Source organism: Hyperolius riggenbachi, chromosome 4, assembly GCF_040937935.1.
Source record: "Hyperolius riggenbachi isolate aHypRig1 chromosome 4, aHypRig1.pri, whole genome shotgun sequence".
In the NCBI taxonomy this organism is placed as follows: domain Eukaryota; kingdom Metazoa; phylum Chordata; class Amphibia; order Anura; family Hyperoliidae; genus Hyperolius; species Hyperolius riggenbachi.
In genome coordinates this window covers 269705282-269721098 of record NC_090649.1, presented here as the reverse complement: position 1 = coordinate 269721098, position 15817 = coordinate 269705282, and the positions used below count along the sequence as shown (strand labels likewise).

Sequence of the window (15817 nt, the reverse complement as noted above, 5' to 3'; positions counted from 1 at the left end):
TCCTCTGTCATCTCCATCTCCATGGTCCAAGTCTACATTCCTATGTGGTCATATTGTCTTTTAAAGGTGAAATAAACATCTTGGTGAAAACAATCTACATTGACTGACAAATGTGTACATAAAATGGCATATACTGTACATCGGGCCATTTGTGCAAAGTTGAAGGTAGTATAGGTAGTAGAGATAAGCACCATAACCTATAAGTTGTTACGTGCAGCAGATATATTAACTCAATCTTGGCAAACAGTTTGAAAAAATGATTAGTTCACGTTCCCAATCCTATTATCACTGAGTAATTTTGCCCACAGTGCACATTCTGTGAGAATGGACTAAAACATGCATCTGAATGTTACAACTAATTACAGTATTCTGAAGGGCAATTCTCAAGAGGTTTTACTTTTTTCATGCAGTTGAAATCCCTAGATGTTTATAAAATTCTTCAACAGAAACATTAGAACATAGAAAATACAATTAGAACTAAGTTCAGAAACAGTTATCAGTAAAATATAGGATGTAAATGGAGTACTTACATATTGAGTTTGGAGGTTACTGTGGATTTGGAGCTGTCATTGAAGGGAGTCTTTACAGTATCTGAATTAGAATTCTGGGTAGGGCTGTGTGAGCCATTTGTGCTGGAAGTCTGCTGTGCCTGCACTCCCTGGATGCTCTCCTGCTTTGTCGGCTTGTCCTGTGTGCTAACACCTGCTGCAGAGCTTATGTCCCCAGTGCTATTATTCAAGTCCTGCCCTCTACTTCCAGTTAAGGATCCAAGCACAGATGACTTTTCCACGTAGGCGTCCTTTGTTGTAGTAACAGATACAGGCTGGTTATACTCAGAGACTTTGGCAGCAGCTGCTACAGCTGAATTTCTAAACACAGGATCTCTAGCTTGTGCCTTTCGAACTGTTGGAGAAGAGGGAACCCACGGAGCTTTTTTCCTAACAGGGCTGGAAGCTGGGTGTTGCTGTTTATCTTTGTCTGATTCACCCTTGGGCGATACTTTGTGATTAGCCCCCGCCTTTATTTCTGGGTTGGCTGATACAGCGCTGCTAGACTCAGGTGACAGAGGAGCTGCAGCAGGTTTTATATTACTAGGAGAAATAGATGAAGGCTCCTGAGTGCTTTTAAAGCTTCCATCATCAAAAACATCATCAGGGAGTGCGGTGCTCTCTGTTTTCTTCTCATCATTCTGACTGCTCTGAGACTTATACGAACGTCTTCTTTTGTTTATTTTTTTGCTGGTGGGACTTCTTCTCTCCATGCTATCTCCGTTGGAATAGGTTCTGGTGGCTGTTGGAGAATTTGCTCCAGCAGTTTTAGATAAGTAAATATCAACCGTTAAAACTTTAGCATCAGGTGAGAGCCCATTACTGCTATGTCCTTTTGATTTATCTTGTGGAGTTCCTGTAAATGGGTCACTTTCTGAAGGGCTGACAGCTGCCGAGGTGTCACCAACATCTAGGGGCAGACTCTGTTCAGCTGGTGGTGATGTTAGGCCTTGTGTATCCCCTTGTGTTGGAAGCTGTAATAAGGACTTTGTAGTGTTTAACTTGTCTGTGCTGCCCAATTTCTGAGGCGGCTTGTCTGATATTTTATATTTAGACTCTGATACTTTGCCAGAGAATCTTGAGGTCTTTCTTGTCATGGATTTGGGTGACTCTTGATTATTTTCTTGTAAAAATGTTGGAGGTCTCCTCACAGTGGTCTTGGTTTCTCCATCTGTAGAGCTTCTTCTTCCAGCATACTGTGTGTAATTCCGTAAGCTCTTCTCAACAGTGATCAGGGTGTCACCTTTAGACGTTGAGGTCTGAGCAGATTTCGGACTGGAACCTGAAAGTGCTTCAGAAGAAGTAGCGGGACTTTCAGTATTCCTTTTCTCTAGTTCTTTTACTGTTGTAGTTTCTATACTCTGCTCTGTAAGGGAAATAGAACTGTTACCATTAGAAGCCTCATTCCCCCTTTGACCTACAGGCAGTGTAGAGTCTTTAGTGACAAGCTGGGATGGTGGATCTGGTACAGAACTGCTTGCTTGGAGCTGTACCTTGGAACTGGTTGTTAACACATGAACTTTCTTTCGTTCTTTCACAACTTCAGATCTGACCGTTGTCACAATCTTCTCATTAGTAGGGCTTGTAGGAGAATCAGGGACACCTTTAATTTGTTTCTTCTTACTAGTGGTGAAGAGGTTTCCAAAAATTTTTCCTGGGATGGGCTTCTTTGGTGCCTCTTTTTTAGGTGACTCTGTAGGTGATGCTTTAGACTGAAAAGAAAAAAAAAGTGGATGGTGATAATCTTGTATAATGACCAAAGAAAATACAGCAATGTATCCAGACGGAAGACACAGTTTCCATTTACTCAGTGGGTGTAGACCTCCTCCCAACATACCACTCAGATAATCACTGTTTACTTATCTTTTATTCCACAGGATTATTTAGCACAGATGGCATTCCAACCAGCTAGAACACTGGACTAAAACATTTATTTTATATGTATTTCTATGAAACAATAGAAAACAATGAATGGACAACACATTTAACAGGGTTAAAGTCATTGGGAAAATGAATATCTTTCTGAGTTACTAAAAGATATTGAAGGTTTAGATATTAACTTTTTTCTCCTGAGTTTTCTTATAGGAGATCATTTTTCATCTTGTATTTAAAATAACTTTTCAGCATTTTGCAATTGGAAAAGTATTAAATAGTAGTTCAGAAACTACTAGCAAAGTTATTTTGAGTATTTTCCTACTTGCTGGTGATTTAAATTGCATTTTATTTCATTGTGAAAATATTACCTAGGAGAAAACTCAGGTGAAAAAGTGAATTGCACATGAGGCCTTATCTTATTTCTCTTATCTTAAATTATTTGCATGTACCTGCCACATGTCAGTCATATGGTGCCAAAGACATAATGGAGGTAAGCACTAATGACTTCCACTGGAAAGATGCATTTCTGCTAAAGGGCTATATTTACAAAAATACACACCCTATGGCTTTTAGCTGTATAAATACGCTTTATGTACAGTAGGATAATGGACAGAACTGCACATCTATTAGCAGAATCATATATTTTTTTTAATCTATACAACATTTTTTGTGAATTTTAAAAAAATACAGTTCAAACTTTAAAACCAAGATACAAGTTTTCCTATCACTTGAAATATTTTTCAGTATCTATTAAAAGTCAATATACACCTTTTTATAAGTAGGACACAAACAGCACAAAATGTGGAGGCGCAGAAGATATAGAGAGGCATAAGTACGGCAGCACGGTGGCATAGTGGTTAGTGCTCTCGCCTTGCAGCAGTGGGTTCCTACTTCGAATCCCAGCTGCACTATCTGCAGGGAGTTTGTCTGTTCTTGCCATGTCTGCGTGGGTTTCCTCCGGGTACTCCGGTTTCCTCCCACATGCCAAAAAAAAACATACAGGTAATTTGCTCAGGGCTGTGGTGGAGTCGGTACAAAAATCATCCGACTCCTCAGTTTATGAATCCTCCGACTCCAGGTACCCAAAATTGCTCCAGCTCCGACTCCACAGCCCTGAATTTGCTTCCCCCTAAATTGGCCCTAGAGTACGATACATACATAGACATATGACTATGGTAGGGATTCGATGGTAAGCCCCTCTGAAGGACAGTTACGGTAAATGACAAGATAATATACTCTTGTATACAACAGAAGATGTCGGCTCTATATAAATACTAAATAATAATAAGTTTGTGGCAGTATTTAAAGTACAAGTTCACATTAGAATGCATACCACAGACTTCATTAAAACCATTCAGACCTATGGGTTGCCTTGTGTTTTTTCTAATGTAGAGCATGCTGCATTTTTCACCAAAAAGGTTTTGTTTCCTACTCCTAACACTGAATAGGAAAAAAAAACAGCAAACCGTAAAAAACTGCATATGCACACAATAGAAAACACAAGCACATACAGTGGGTTGCAAAAGTATTCGGCCCCCTGGAAGTTTTCCACATTTTGTCATATTACTGCCACAAACATGAATCAATTTTATTGGAATTCCACATGAAAGACCAATACAAAGTGGTGTACACATGAGAAGTGGAACGAAAATCATACATGATGATTCCAAACATTTTTTACAAATAAATAACTGCAAAGTGGTGTGTGCATAATTATTTGGCCCCCTTTGATCTGAGTGCAGTCAGTTGCCTATAGACATCGCCTGATGAGTGCTAATGACTAAATAGAGTGCAACTGTGTGTAATCTAGTGTCAGTACAAATACAGCTGCTTTGTGAGAGCCTCAGAGGTTGTCTAAGAGAATATTGGGAGCAACACCACCGTGAAGTCCAAAGAACACACAAGACAGGTCCAAGACAGGTCAGGAATCACATTATTGAGAAATTTAAAGCAGGCTTAGGCTACAAAAAGATTTCCAAAGCCTTGAACATCCCAATGAGCACTGTTCAAGTGATCATTTAGAAATGCAAGGAGTATGGCACAACTGTAAACCTACCAAGACAAGGCCGTCCACCTAAACTCACAGGCCGAACAAGAAGAGCGCTGATCAGAAATGCAGTCAAGAGGCCCATGGTGACTCTGGACGAGCTGCAGAGATCTACAGCTCGGGTGGGAGACTCTGTCCAAAGGACAACTATTAGTCATGCACTGTACAAAGTTGGCCTTTATGGAAGAGTGGCAAGAAGAAAGGCATCGTTAACAGAAAGCATAAGAAGTCCCGTTTCCAGTTTGCCACAAGCCATGTAGGGGACACAACAACCATGTGGAAGAAGGTGCTCTGGTCAGATGAGACCAAAATGGAACTTTTTGGCCAAAATGCAAAATGCTATGTGTGGCAGAAAGCTAACACTGCACATCGCTCTGAACACACCATCCCCACTGTCAAATATGGTGGTGGCAAAATCATGCTTGGGGGTGCATCTCTTCAGCAGGGACAGGGAAGCTGGTCAGAGTTGATGGGAAGATGGATGGAGCCAAATACAGGGCAAACTTGGAAGAAAACCTCTTGGAGACTGCAAAAGACTTGAGACTGGGGCGGAGGTTCACCTTCCAGCAGGACAATGACCCTAAACATAAAGCCAGGGCAACAATGGAATGGTTTAAAACAAAACATATCTATGTGTTAGAATGGCCCAAAGTCCAGATCTAAATCCAATCGAGAATCTGTGGCAAGATCTGAAAACTGCTGTTCACAAACGCTGTCCATCTAATCTGACTGGGCTGGAGCTGTTTTGCAAAGAAGAATGGGCAAGGATTTCAGTCTCTAGATGTGCAAAGCTGGTAGAGACATACCCTAAAAGACTGGCAGCTGTAATTGCAGCAAAAGGTGGTTCTACAAAGTATTGACTCAGGGGGCCGAATAATTACGCACACCCCACTTTGCAGTTATTTATTTGTAAAAAAAAATGTTTGGAATGATGTATGATTTTCGAGCCACTTCTCACATGTACACCACTTTGTATTGGTCTTTCATGTGGAATTCCAATAAAATTGATGCATGTTTGTGGCAGTAATGTGACAAAATGTGGAAAACTTCAAGGGGGCCGAATACTTTTGCAACCCACTGTATGCATTGTTGCAAGTACAAACATGACTGCAGTTTGAAAGAGCCCTAAAGGGAGAAAATACTGTATCATCGCGTGAATGTATAGAGAATAAACTGGTGCACAGATAGCAGTGGAATTCTCAGCAGGGTCACAGAAACCAGCCCCACAGCTGTACAGCACAGCACTGGAACTGTGTGTTCAGAGATCCATTAACTGTTTCACTGTCAGAGAGGAGGGAGAGTATAGAATAGTATAGAAGTGATTGGAAAATTGATTAAAAAAAAAAAAAAAAAAAGGATCAGAAATCAGATCGGATGTTGGAAAGAATCGATTTGACCCACTGATGGGAAATTGCGTGCTGCATAACTACAAGAACAAGGAAGTCAAATAATCTTTGTACAGCACCATAGAATATATGTTGGCACTTTATAAATGCACAATAATAATAATAATAATAATAATAATAAATGTCTTCCAACAGGAAACATGTTGGAAGTATCACTCTCTCTCTGGTTCTGTAAGAAGAATTTAACTAGACTCCACTTCAAGGTTTCAAAGCATTATAGCAGGAGCAACGTACATTATAATATAAGGTATCCAAAGGTATGTAGGCAAGTAATATTAGTGTCGCTCATCAGGATCGAACTCAATCCTACGGGCAGCACTGCTTAGAATAAGCACTGTACAGACACGTTGCTCTCCTGTAGCAGAAAGACACATACTGTTACTATGAGGATGTTAGAACAACGGAGCAGAACAATGCATTTAGGGTTGCTGTCATTTAAGGACTTGGGGTGGAGGACCCTTTTAAAACAAGCTTGGGAGACACCTGTAGATGGCCCCAAACAGCTACCGGAGTTTACTGTAGTATGTATATGTTGTTTAAGTCTATATATATATATATTTCTCTCATCATCCTCCAGGACAGCTCTTCCTGAGATTATCATTGATCCCCTCCCCTATGGAAACACATGCAAATGTCAATTAATTAAACAAATTAGCTCCCACTACATAGCCAGTTACCTCCTGTGCTTCCCCAGTTCTTCATTGTTTCCAGCTCACCCATGGCTCACTGCAGTTTGTTTGTTGTTTTTTGACTATAGGGGGAGGACCCCTATATGATCATCCATCCAGATTGAATAGTCTTCAAACCTGATCCAACATATTACCCAAGGTAGATACAGCTTTCCATAGGTCTCAGGAAATCCTTCTACCATTCTTTTCCACTAACCCTAAGAACGAGGGAGAGAAAAGATTGGCCAGACTAGATGTAAGACAAGCAGTTATCTAGAGAGAACTAGACACCGGAGAAGGTCAAGCCATCTTTTTCTGCTATTTGCAGGTAGTTGGAAGGGCCTACATGCTTCCAAGAACTCCATAGCTAGATGGATTAGGGAGCTGATTACGTTAAAATAACTCAGTAGGCAGTAATACACCCTCAGATATTAGAGCACACTCGGCTAGATCCTTGGCAACCTCTTGGGCACAGAGATCGGGAGCTTTACTAGACCAGATATGTAAGGTGGCTACATGGTCAGGACACAACATTTGTGAAGCATTACAGAGTCGAATTACTCTCCAGCCAGGATCAGGCATTTGGTCATAAAGTGCTCCAGGAAGTTATCCCATCCTAAAGGCTCATACACACGTGGTACGGCCGTCGCCGCAACCACGTGGCACGCGCGTGTTGCGGCGACGGTTCGCCCGTGTGTATGACGCGCGCGCCCCGGACCGTCGCCCGTCGGAGCTGTCGCCAGGCGATTGACATGTTCAATCGCCGGCTACAGCCGTCGCCGCAACCTCGCCGGAACTGTCGCTAGCCCCGCATGTGTATGCGGGCTAGCGACAGCTACCCACACACAGTACACGGAGCATCCGGCGGGGGGGAGGAACCTCGGCGACAGCTTCCGCCGCATCGCTAATCCCTCTGCTGCCGTGTGTATGCAGAGGGACTTGGCGACGAGCTGTCGCCGAACTGTCTCCGAACTGTCGCGCACACGCTCCCGTGTGCAGCGACAGCTACAATTGTCCCCCCGTGAGTACTTAGCTTTAGGTAACGGTTTCTCGCTGGTCTCAGGAGGAGCTGTCCTGGAGGATGATGAGTGAAAGGCCGAGCTACTTACTGGTAGTAGTGTTTCGGCGAATCCTCCAGGACAGCTGCCTTAGTTCCCAGCCCTATTTCCACTTAAGAGTTGTATATGTTTAAATGAATATAATAATAACATGCTATGAGAATAAGGGATGAGCTAAGTACTCTTTTTAGAACTGGGGAAGCACAGGAGGTAACTGGCTATGTAGTGGGAGCTAATTTGTTTAATTAATTGACATTTGCATGTGTTTCCATAGGGGAGGGGATCAATGATAATCTCAGGAGGAGCTGTCCTGGAGGATTCGCCGAAACACTACTACCAGTAAGTAGCTCGGCCTATATCACTCTTAAGGTGGCTATTAACGATACAATTATTTGGATGATTGATCAGAAACAATCGTTCAGGCCTACTAATGGAAGGATAGCTGCTATCCAATTCAATCAGATTCATGGAATCAATCAGAAAAACAGCTTGATCGATGTTCTTTGTTCCTGTATGCATCCTCTACAAGTACTCTTCCCAAGTACTAGTTTTGATTTCTATTTTACTGCTACTCTTAAAATACATCTCTGGTGCACATAAAAAAAACACAGAGGTACGCTAGTGCTTAAAAGTTAGAATGTCCTAAAACATTGTATGCTTAATAAGATTTATTGTAACCACGTATCAGCTGGGTTCTGGTGCACAGGCCTGCCCCTTGCAGAAAATGGCCTTGGCATGTTTTATATCAGATATAGACAAGGTAGAGGCTTTTTCTGCAAGATGGCAGGGCTACACGCTGGAACTTGACTGATATGGGGCTCCGGTGAATCTTATTATACAGGCAACATGCTGGGACATTGATGTTGACAATGAAAGGCTGGGACGGCTGACAGGGTAGTGTCACTTTCCTGACCGGGAGCTTTTGGTTCCCAAAAGCAGATGCCATCTTAATATAGCTTTGGCAGTGATTAAATGCCTTTTTATGTTACATACTTTCAATCAACTTTCAGTCATATGCAAATGAGTCGGAAGAATCATAAACCGAGGAGTTGGAGTCAGACTTTTGTACCGACTAAGCACGGTTGAGGAATCCATGCCTTGACTCTCAAGAACAGGAGTACACAATGGGCAGATGGTCAGACACTGTCGGATTTTCAATGGATTAGACATTATATTTGATAAAAAACATTAACTTGAGCTATAGCATTTTTGATCAATATTACAATCAGACGCAAATTTGGCATGTTGGTTCTTTACGCACTCGATCTGTCAAAACCTGCCTGCACTACACTAGAAGCAGCAGCAGGGGGTTCAATATTAGACACAATTGCTGCTGTAATCTTGTCTGGTATCTAACGGTGCAGAGCGGTACAACAGGTAAACAATAAATATGAGTAAATAGTCAACAATGTAAATTGAGCAGTAAAGGGCAATAACTAATTTCCCGGAGTCACAACAACATATTCTATAGGATAAAGATTATTACACATAAAAATAACTAAATTACAAAAATGTCATCCTACTAGGAGAAATGTACACAATAGGATATCTTGTAAAGCTGCTAACAGAACAAACAATGTGAATCATGACCCCTGGTGACTGATTGTAATAGGACACATTCCACATCAGGTATGTAGAGCAGTTTCATGCATTCCAGTTTAGAATGAAGGGTAGTCTGCTTGATTTGTTAATGTATTCTGTAAACATTATGACACTATGGGCTTAACCTCCTGAGCGATAATCCCGAGCTGAGCTCGGGGTATGTCACGCAGGAGGAGTTCTCAGGCCCTGGTGGGCCGATTTGCATAATTTTTTTTTGTTACACGCAGCTAGCACTTTGCTAGCTGCGTGTAACTTCCGATCGCCGCCGCTCGCCGCCGTGCAGCCCCCCAGACCCCTTGCGCAGCCTGGCCAATCAGTGCCAGGCAGTGCTGAGGGGTGGATCGTGACTCCCTCTGACGTCACGACGTCCATGACGTCATCCCGCCCCGTCACCATGGCGACCGGGGAAGCCCAGGAGAAAATCCCGTTCTGAACGGGATTTCCTGCTTACTCTGAGCGCCGAAGGCGATCGGAGTGGGTGGGGGGATGCCGCTGCGCAGCGGCTATCATGTAGCGAGCCCAGGGCTCGCTACATGATTTAAATTAGAAACATTTTTTAAAAAAGTGCTGCGCCCCCTCCTGGGCGATATAATTGTATCGCCCAGAGGGTTAATCCGATATACGCTGGTAAAGTTGCCAGGTGCTGCCTGGTGCTAATGCAGTGAAAACACTTCACATTAACCCATTAGCGCCAAATGCACTTCTGGGTAATGCTTCAAACCTCATATACCTAGGAAGTTAAGCAGTGCTGGCCATGGTAATAAAAAAAACAACAATATGCCTAGGGTATTTCACACACAGGAGGCTGCAAATTCAATAGGAAGTCTGCAAATCTGGATCAATACATGGAAGAGGGAAGCTGCTGCTCAAGGAAGCTGTCAGGGCTGTGGAGTTGGAGCAATATTTGGATACCTGAAATCAAAGGTTTCATAAACTGAGGAGTCAGAGTTGGGATGATTTTTGTACCCACTACATAGCCCTGCAAGGGTTGTGGAGTTGGGATGATTTTTGTACCCACTACATAGCCCTGCAAGGGTTGTTGAGTTGGGATGATTTTCGTACCCACTACATAGCCCTGCAAGGGTTGTGGAGTTGGAGTGGGACGATTTTCGTACCCACTACATAGCCCTGCAAGGGTTGTGGAGTTGGAGTGGGACGATTTTCGTACCCACTACATAGCCCTGCAAGGGTTGTGGAGTTGGAGTCGGATGATTTTTGTACTGAAAAGCACTCCAAAGCACTGGAAACTGTACACCAGAGGGGCTGCTGGATATAGATATTATACAAGGCAGAGGGGGCTGTAAATGGAACTGGAGGAAGACATGCAAGGATTGCAACAAGAAATTTGGAACAGGGCGGAAAAGCCCACAGGACCCAGAAGCTTTTTTCCTCTTAGGTAAGTATGAACTTTTTGACCTAAAGTTCGCCTCGGGTACAAAGCAGGATTGTAAGCCATAAAATAAAGTTCCATTTACTCACTGCTCTGTGTTTATTATGTAGTACACATCCTGACCCTGAATTGCAAGCATTCCAATATAACATACATGTCACACTCCGGCCTGCAGACCAAATCTGGCACCCAGAGCCATCAGATGTGGCCCGCAAGTGGATTCCCCACTTTGCATTATGTTTGGCTCACTCTAGACCAGGGAAGCTATATGGGAGATGAAGTCCTAGACACCAGGAAACTGTATTGGGGAAGGAGGGGGCCACCAGACACCAGGGAACTGAATAGGGGAGAGAGGAGGCCCATTACACACCAGGGAACTTTATAAGTGAGATGGGCACTAGATACCAGGGAATTGTGTAGGAGAAAGAGTGGTCCAGTAGACACCAGGGAAAAGTATAGGGGTAGGAAGAGGCCCACTAGACACACGGGAACTGTATAGAGGAGGGAGGGGGACCATTAGACACCAGGGAACTTTATAAGGAAGGATGGTGGTCACTAGACATTGAGGTTGGCCCGCAACTTGGTCCCAGTGTTTAGGTTCGGCCCACTTTGTATTTGAGTTTGACACCTCTGTAATATAATCATAAATTTGTCTGCTGATATGAATCTTATCTTAGTCAGCCTGGCTCTATTCTTGTACATTGCAGGGGAGAGGGAAGCTTGTTATCTCCAATCCCACATTCCCGCTCCTCACGGATTGGCTGAAGGCAGTTCAGTGTGACACGAGGCTGAGAAGAGAAATATGCCTCATTTACGCCTTCACTCTGCAGAAGCTGCTGAAATACAGTCTATGCTGTGCTCACATGTGTTTACAAAGCAAGCTTGTACAGTGCTCAGTGGGGAGGAGGGCTGGAAATGCATACACCATTTCAGGTAGGAGAAAAAAATAGTAAGTGAGGAAATGACATCATGATTGGCTTCAGTCAAAGGCAGTAAAGATGGAAAATGCTTTTAACAGTTTTCTCTTTATTTACTATATGAAATTTACTGAAAACAAAAGGTGGACAGTACAATGCATAATGTATGTTATGTAAGTAGAACAAGTTTTTATATACTTATATACGGTATGTGTTTTTTTTTCCTAGGAGAGTATGGCTGTTCCTGCTGCTTTAACAGTTAGAGTGTGAAAATAAATACACAGCTATTAAATAATACTTTGATATCATTTGTACATTGTAGTTTTATGACACTTAAAGAGACTCTGAAGCAAGATTAAAAATCGCTTTTTACCTTATATTCAACATGGACATGTTTGCCCCTGCTAAAAGGCCGCTATCCCACGGCAGAACGAGGGGTCTTTACCTCCCAAATCCCCTCCGTGGTGCCCGGGGAGCCCTTCCTGTTGAGGCAGAGCTAATGGCTGTAGCTCTGCCTCTCAGCGCGTCTATCAGCGCTGATCGCCGCCTCTCCCCCGCCCCTCTCAGTCTTCCTTCACAGAGAGGGGCGGGGAGAGGCAGAGATCCGCCGGGTGATAGATGCGCATGGAGGCAGAGCTGCGGCTCATAGCTCTGCCTCCATGAGCAGCAAAATCCACGACCAACAAAGTCGTGGATTTTAAGAGGGGGATTTGGGGGGTAAAGACCACTCGTTCTGCTGCGGGATAGCGGTGGTTTAGCTGGGGCAAACATGCCCATGTTGAATATAAGGTAAAAAGCGATTTTTAATCTCGCTTCAGAGTCTCTTTAAGGTAGCCATACATCGAGCGATTCTTATTCAATCGACAAAGCGAACAACTTTATTAGGGAATCGACTTTAGAATAAGTGATCGAAAGTCGATCGACTAGTAACCCACATACTACAAACGATATCCTATGTGATTCACCTTAACATTCGATTTGACTGATGTTGTGTCTCCATGCTCTGAATGCAAAAATCGATCGAATGACATGTGAACAGTAGCCGATTCCTGTGCGATTGACTGATATCTTGCATCCTGCTCGATCAACTAAGCTGGTAGTTTCAACATGAAATCAGCCACTTTTAATCAATTGGGAATTCTGGAACACAGTCGATAAAATGATCAATTCGAATGGTCAATCGTTATGCAAAATTGCTAGATGTATGGGCACCTTTAGTTATTGATAGTTGTCGTTTAAAGGCATAATAAAGGAGATAAGAGAAAAATAGAGTGGAACAGATATAGAAGGTAAGCATTTTTGCATGTGCACTTAACCTCAATTCTACAGTATCAAATAAACCATTGCTAGTCTTGTCTTAAGGCTCGTACACACGTTCAACAAATGTGCACAACCAACCCGATGACATGACCAATCGCACAACCAAGAAATTGCACACATGAAGGCGGGACGGACTGCACGATATGGCCACATTCAGAACAAGTGCAGGTCATTCAAACGACTTGTACACACATGGCTGGCCAACTGCACGATATCAGCCCAACAGTTGTATGAGTTGAGTTGCCGGTGGATCGGAGAGACCGCCTGTTATCAGTTGCTCATCCAGTCGTTTGCCATGCGTACACATGCCCAACTATCGTCCAACAGACCAAGTTTGGACGATAGTTAGGTGAAAAAGTTGCATATGTGTACGAGCCTTTACATGCTGTCCTAGAAGTCACTGAGTCATTGGCTGCTGGATAACCACAATGCTAAACGAATGCTGATTACAACTATTTTTCAAGTAGATAGCACATCATTTGCCAATAACAGAAAACAACCCATATGCACTCTGACTGTAGTGTCACAGTACTATGGCACTTTCCAAGCAGTCACATGATAGTGTCTTATCAGGAAAACTTCTGAGGAAACAAGTGTTCAAACATCACTACAGACCTGTAGTGTAGACATCTGTCTTTACTTGCAAAGGATACAGTTCACTGGAAAAAAAGTGACACTTTGCCAAGTTTGATAATGTGCCATGATAAAAAACCAACAAACTTGTCATCTGAGTGCAAGTCTTCACCTTCACTGTACTAAAGTAATTATTGACAGCTAGGGAATGTGGGAGACCTGCTGATAACAAGAATAAAAGAAAGCCTGTAGCTTTGGTGAAACATGAAATGCGAGCATGAAAACTGCACATTTTCTGCTGAACGTATACAGAGACTACGGAGAACATCCTTATTATAGATAAATATTATATAGTGTCTCGAACACACGTACGAGGCATGTCGGGAAGGACCCAATCCCTTAGGTGACATTGCAGGGCTGAGGCTGTTCTGTTGCTCTGCGGGGGGAGGATGTGTGCAACACAGCAGTGATGTCACATGAAAGCTGAATAAACGGGCAGAGCAATGCGCTTGGCTGGTGATTGGCCAAATTGTTCCGCCAGACTGCTCACTAGCTAAGGCTTTGAGGGGCATCCAGGCCGCTGCAAACACCCTACATCCTTGGCAGAGGCGGCCATTATCGGCCACCTCTGCCAAGTTTCACTTAGCGTGTGTATGAAGCTTTTCAATCGCAGTTGCATAAAATATGCTCACAGGCCTGGTGCACACCAAAATCCGCTAGCAAATCCGCAAAATGCTAGCAGATTTTGAAACGCTTTTTCTTCTTTTTCTGTAGCGTTTCAGGTAGCATTTTGCGGTTTTGTGAAGCATTTTTGGTGTAGTAGATTTCATGTATTGTTACAGTAAAGCTGTTACTGAACAGCTACTGTAACAAAAAACGCCTGCAAAACCGCTCTGAAGTGCCGTTTTTCAGAGCGGTTTGCGTTTTTCCTATATTTAACATTGAGGCAGAAACGCATCCGCAATCCAAAATCTGCAGCAGCCCGGGAGTATGCGTTTCTGCAAAACGCCTCCCGCTCTGGGGTGCACCAGCCCATTGAAATACATTACCCTAACGGATCCGCACCCGCAAGCGGATGGCAAACCGCAGCAGAACCGCTCTGGTGTGCACTAGGCCATAATGACATGATAAAGTCAAAACGAAGGGCTGATTCCCACTTGCAAGGAAAATGTACTGTTTTCCGCAGCGCAGCAAAGCTTAGAAATTGGATCTGACTTATGGTCAGTTGCACTGAAGCTCACCTGAACTAAACTGAAAAAAGGGACTTTTACTCGCATACATATGAAAGCGCCGCATGTAAAAATGGGCGCAAAATAATGGTAATAGAATATCAGTGTAATTTTACCGATATTTTATTATCCACTATTGGCCGAAAATAACGGTAATAAAATATCAGTTATATTCCCTATATTCAATTATATAGTGGAATATCAGTAATTCCACCGATATTTTACTATGTCTTAAATAGAATCTGTATTGTTAAAATCGCACAAAAGTAAACATACCAATGCGTTAGGGGACATCTCCTATTACCATCTGTCACAATTTCGCCGCTCCCCGCCGCATTAAAAGTGGTTAAAAACAGTTTTAAAAAGGTTGTTTATAAACAAACAAAATGGCCACCAAAACAGGAAGTAGGTTGATGTACAGTATGTCCACACATACAAAATACATCCATACACAAGCAGGCTGTATACACCCTTCCTTTTGAATCTCAAGAGATCATTGTGTGTTTCTTTCCCCCTGTTCTCATGCACTGAAGTTTCAGGCTGCTTGTTTTTCTCCTGCAAACAGCTTTGCCCTTGTCTGTAATTCTTCAGTATGTGAAAGCCCAGCCAGCTCAGAAGACGATTTATCCAGCTTGTAAAAGATAAGAGAGAAGCTGCTCTAATCTAAATAATACACAGGCAGTGTGCGTAGAGGGGCCTGGAAGGGGGAGTTCATAGCAGAACCACAACACTGAAGAACTTGGCAGCCTTCCAGACACAGGCTGACAAGTCTGACAGGGGAAAGATACATTGATTTATTACAGAGACAGTGATAGTATAAAGTGCCGCAGTAAGCCAGAACACATTAGAATAGCTTTTGGAACTTGTAGGATGATAAAAAACAGGATGCAATTTTTGTTACGGAGTCTCTTTAAGGCCTATACACACGTCTGATTTTTGCAAACGACGGGCGGATCGCTCAAACTCAGTCTTATCACGCGAACGACAGTCTGTACACACGCCCGATTTGGTGGGCGGACGACTGAACGACGGGACGTTCAAACGACCCATCGTTCGCAAAAATCAGACGTGTGTATGGGCCTTTAACCTAACCCTATTCTAACACAGAACCCTCCCTCTGACCTTAACAATAAGCCTAACTCTTAAGTGTACCTGAGGCAGATTTAGTAGTGAAATGGGACACA

At 43.1% G+C, this 15817-nt stretch overlaps 1 protein-coding gene across 1 annotated transcript in view; it reads right to left on the bottom strand.

Annotated features, from left to right (window-relative positions):
• CRYBG1 (crystallin beta-gamma domain containing 1) overlaps positions 1-15817 on the bottom strand; it is a 341387-nt gene that overhangs the window by 99169 nt on the left and 226401 nt on the right. The window contains 1 exon segment of the mRNA XM_068233359.1: positions 531-2260. Within this exon segment, the coding sequence (XP_068089460.1) occupies positions 531-2260 (1730 nt within the window).